Source organism: Perkinsus marinus, assembly GCF_000006405.1.
Source record: "Perkinsus marinus ATCC 50983 genomic scaffold scf_1104296976100, whole genome shotgun sequence".
NCBI lineage: Eukaryota > Perkinsozoa > Perkinsida > Perkinsidae > Perkinsus > Perkinsus marinus.
Window position 1 is genome coordinate 1,627 of NW_003200518.1, and position 1,933 is coordinate 3,559.

Sequence of the window (1,933 nt, forward strand, 5' to 3'; positions counted from 1 at the left end):
CACCGTGGAGGGCACCGGCAGCACCGGCTTCAGACTGCATCTGAGTTATCTTGGGGATATCACCGAACACATTCTTCACACCGAGCGCTGACCACTGCTCAGCAAGCTCAGCAGCAGGGGACGAGGGGGTAATAGGGTAAATGTAGGCGGTTTCCATCATAGCATAAGACACATGGCACACAGCAGTGCAACCATCCATAGTCTGCCATTCACCACCACTAGGAGAAGCCTTACCGGCGAAATGTCGGGGTAAGGAGGCAGCAAGAGCGTTTCGCGACGCTCCAAGAGCACCCTTGGTAACGACACTCAAACACGGAGAAGTATGATTCAATGTCGAGAGCATACAACAAAAACTCAAAAAATAGAAAAATCGGTAAGCTGAAATAACACAAGCTCACTTTACTTCATAACTCTTTAGGTTGACTTCGACTGTATATGAGACAACTGCGACAATCATGAGCCTAGCCAGAAGAAATTCCAAACGAAAAATCCTACGCTGAGCTCCACAGCTTCGTCACAAGCTCAAGATATCCATCTCTGCCTTCGAGTTTCACATCCCTGAAACGCTTACCGGAAGGTATTATCGACCGCAACATTCTGTCAACCTCAAGGAGCTGGATTTGAGCAGTTAATTGAGAATGGCGGATTGAGGAGTGCCAATTGGGTTCCAAGTTGACAACTCTCGATTATGGTGGACACCATTACGACTGGTGTAGTATGAGTGGGGATGACTATTTCTACAGAAGTACAACAGGCATTCATCTGGTTTCGACGGCTCAATCAGGATCGAACAGACTAGAGTTCCACAGCGAAAAGATGGGTGAGAGAAAAATCCATGCTTTACAGCGAGGATCTTGAGACGTGACACGCGTTATTCACTCAAGAAGATGACACTCATAAGTATATAGCTCACAGTATGGTACTCATAATGAATATTTCATCCGCATATACTATCTCAATGGTAAATTGTCTTCTCCCTCAAGCGAGGAATCTCAGTGATTCGTATCATATAAGCTGGTGAGAATTAGTGATCCCAGGCAAGATATTATCTGACGAACCTTCCGCCAACTTGGGAACACAAATCCTATAGAGTTAGTAATAGAGAAAATACTCTAACATTCGATAACGACGAGATATAAGCAACAAATGCGAGTTGTAGGACTAGTGAATATCCAGCAGCCCTAAAGAAGGGCGGAAGTGCACCATACAACGGTATGATAAAAGCGATTTAGACTAGCTTAATACACTTCAGGGCAATAACGGTCGTTTTCAGCAAGGTCTTCGAATATCTCCTTAGCCTTCTCAATCGAGACGTTCTCACCCTTTGAAATAGCGCGATAGACGGCACTCCTGATGTCGTTCTCAACCTGACCAGCCTGTCCGCAAAGATAGAAGTAACCACCCTTCTTAATGAGATCCTCATAGACACGAGAGCTGTTATCATCGATCTTGTTCTGCACATAGACCTTCTCCTTCTGGTCACGAGAGAATGCGGGATGAAGCTCAGTGATGGCACCCTCCTTAACGAAACCATCGAGCTCGTTACCGAAGATGTAATCCTTACTCTGGTGACGGCAACCATAGAAGAGCCACATGGGACCAGTCTGGATGCCCTGACGCTTCATCCAAGCACGCTCCTGAGAGAAGGCGCGGAAGGGAGCAAGACCAGTACCAAGGCCAGCCATGATCATAGGTGTCATCGGGCTCTCGGGGAACTTGAAGCTACCAGAAGTGATAGTGGCGGTAGTCTTCTGACCCGGCACGATACGCTGGATATAATCGGTAGCAGTACCAGTTCTTCGGACACCAGAGGCAGTAGTCCAGTTAACAATCACAACAGCAAGCTCGATGGCCTTAGACCAACGAACCTCGGGGAACTAGCAATGGAATAGAGCCTAGCTTAGTGCAAGGGATGAGAGTGATCAACTGATCA

At 47.0% G+C, this 1,933-nt stretch overlaps 2 protein-coding genes across 2 annotated transcripts in view; both read right to left on the reverse strand.

Annotated features, from left to right (window-relative positions):
* The window catches only part of Pmar_PMAR009607 (hypothetical protein), a gene marked incomplete at both ends in the record, with an annotated part of 1,379 nt that extends 1,036 nt beyond the window's left edge, over positions 1–343 (reverse strand). Inside the window, one exon of the mRNA XM_002764808.1 lies at positions 1–343. Coding sequence (XP_002764854.1) covers positions 1–343 — 343 coding nt within the window.
* An 895-nt stretch (positions 344–1,238) lies between these two features.
* Pmar_PMAR009608 (pyruvate dehydrogenase, putative) lies at positions 1,239–1,877 on the reverse strand (the record flags this gene model as incomplete). Its single annotated transcript, XM_002764809.1, has 1 exon — positions 1,239–1,877. A coding segment is annotated over one exon (639 nt), but the record flags the coding sequence as incomplete, so codon positions are not given.
* Positions 1,878–1,933: the final 56 nt, after the last annotated feature.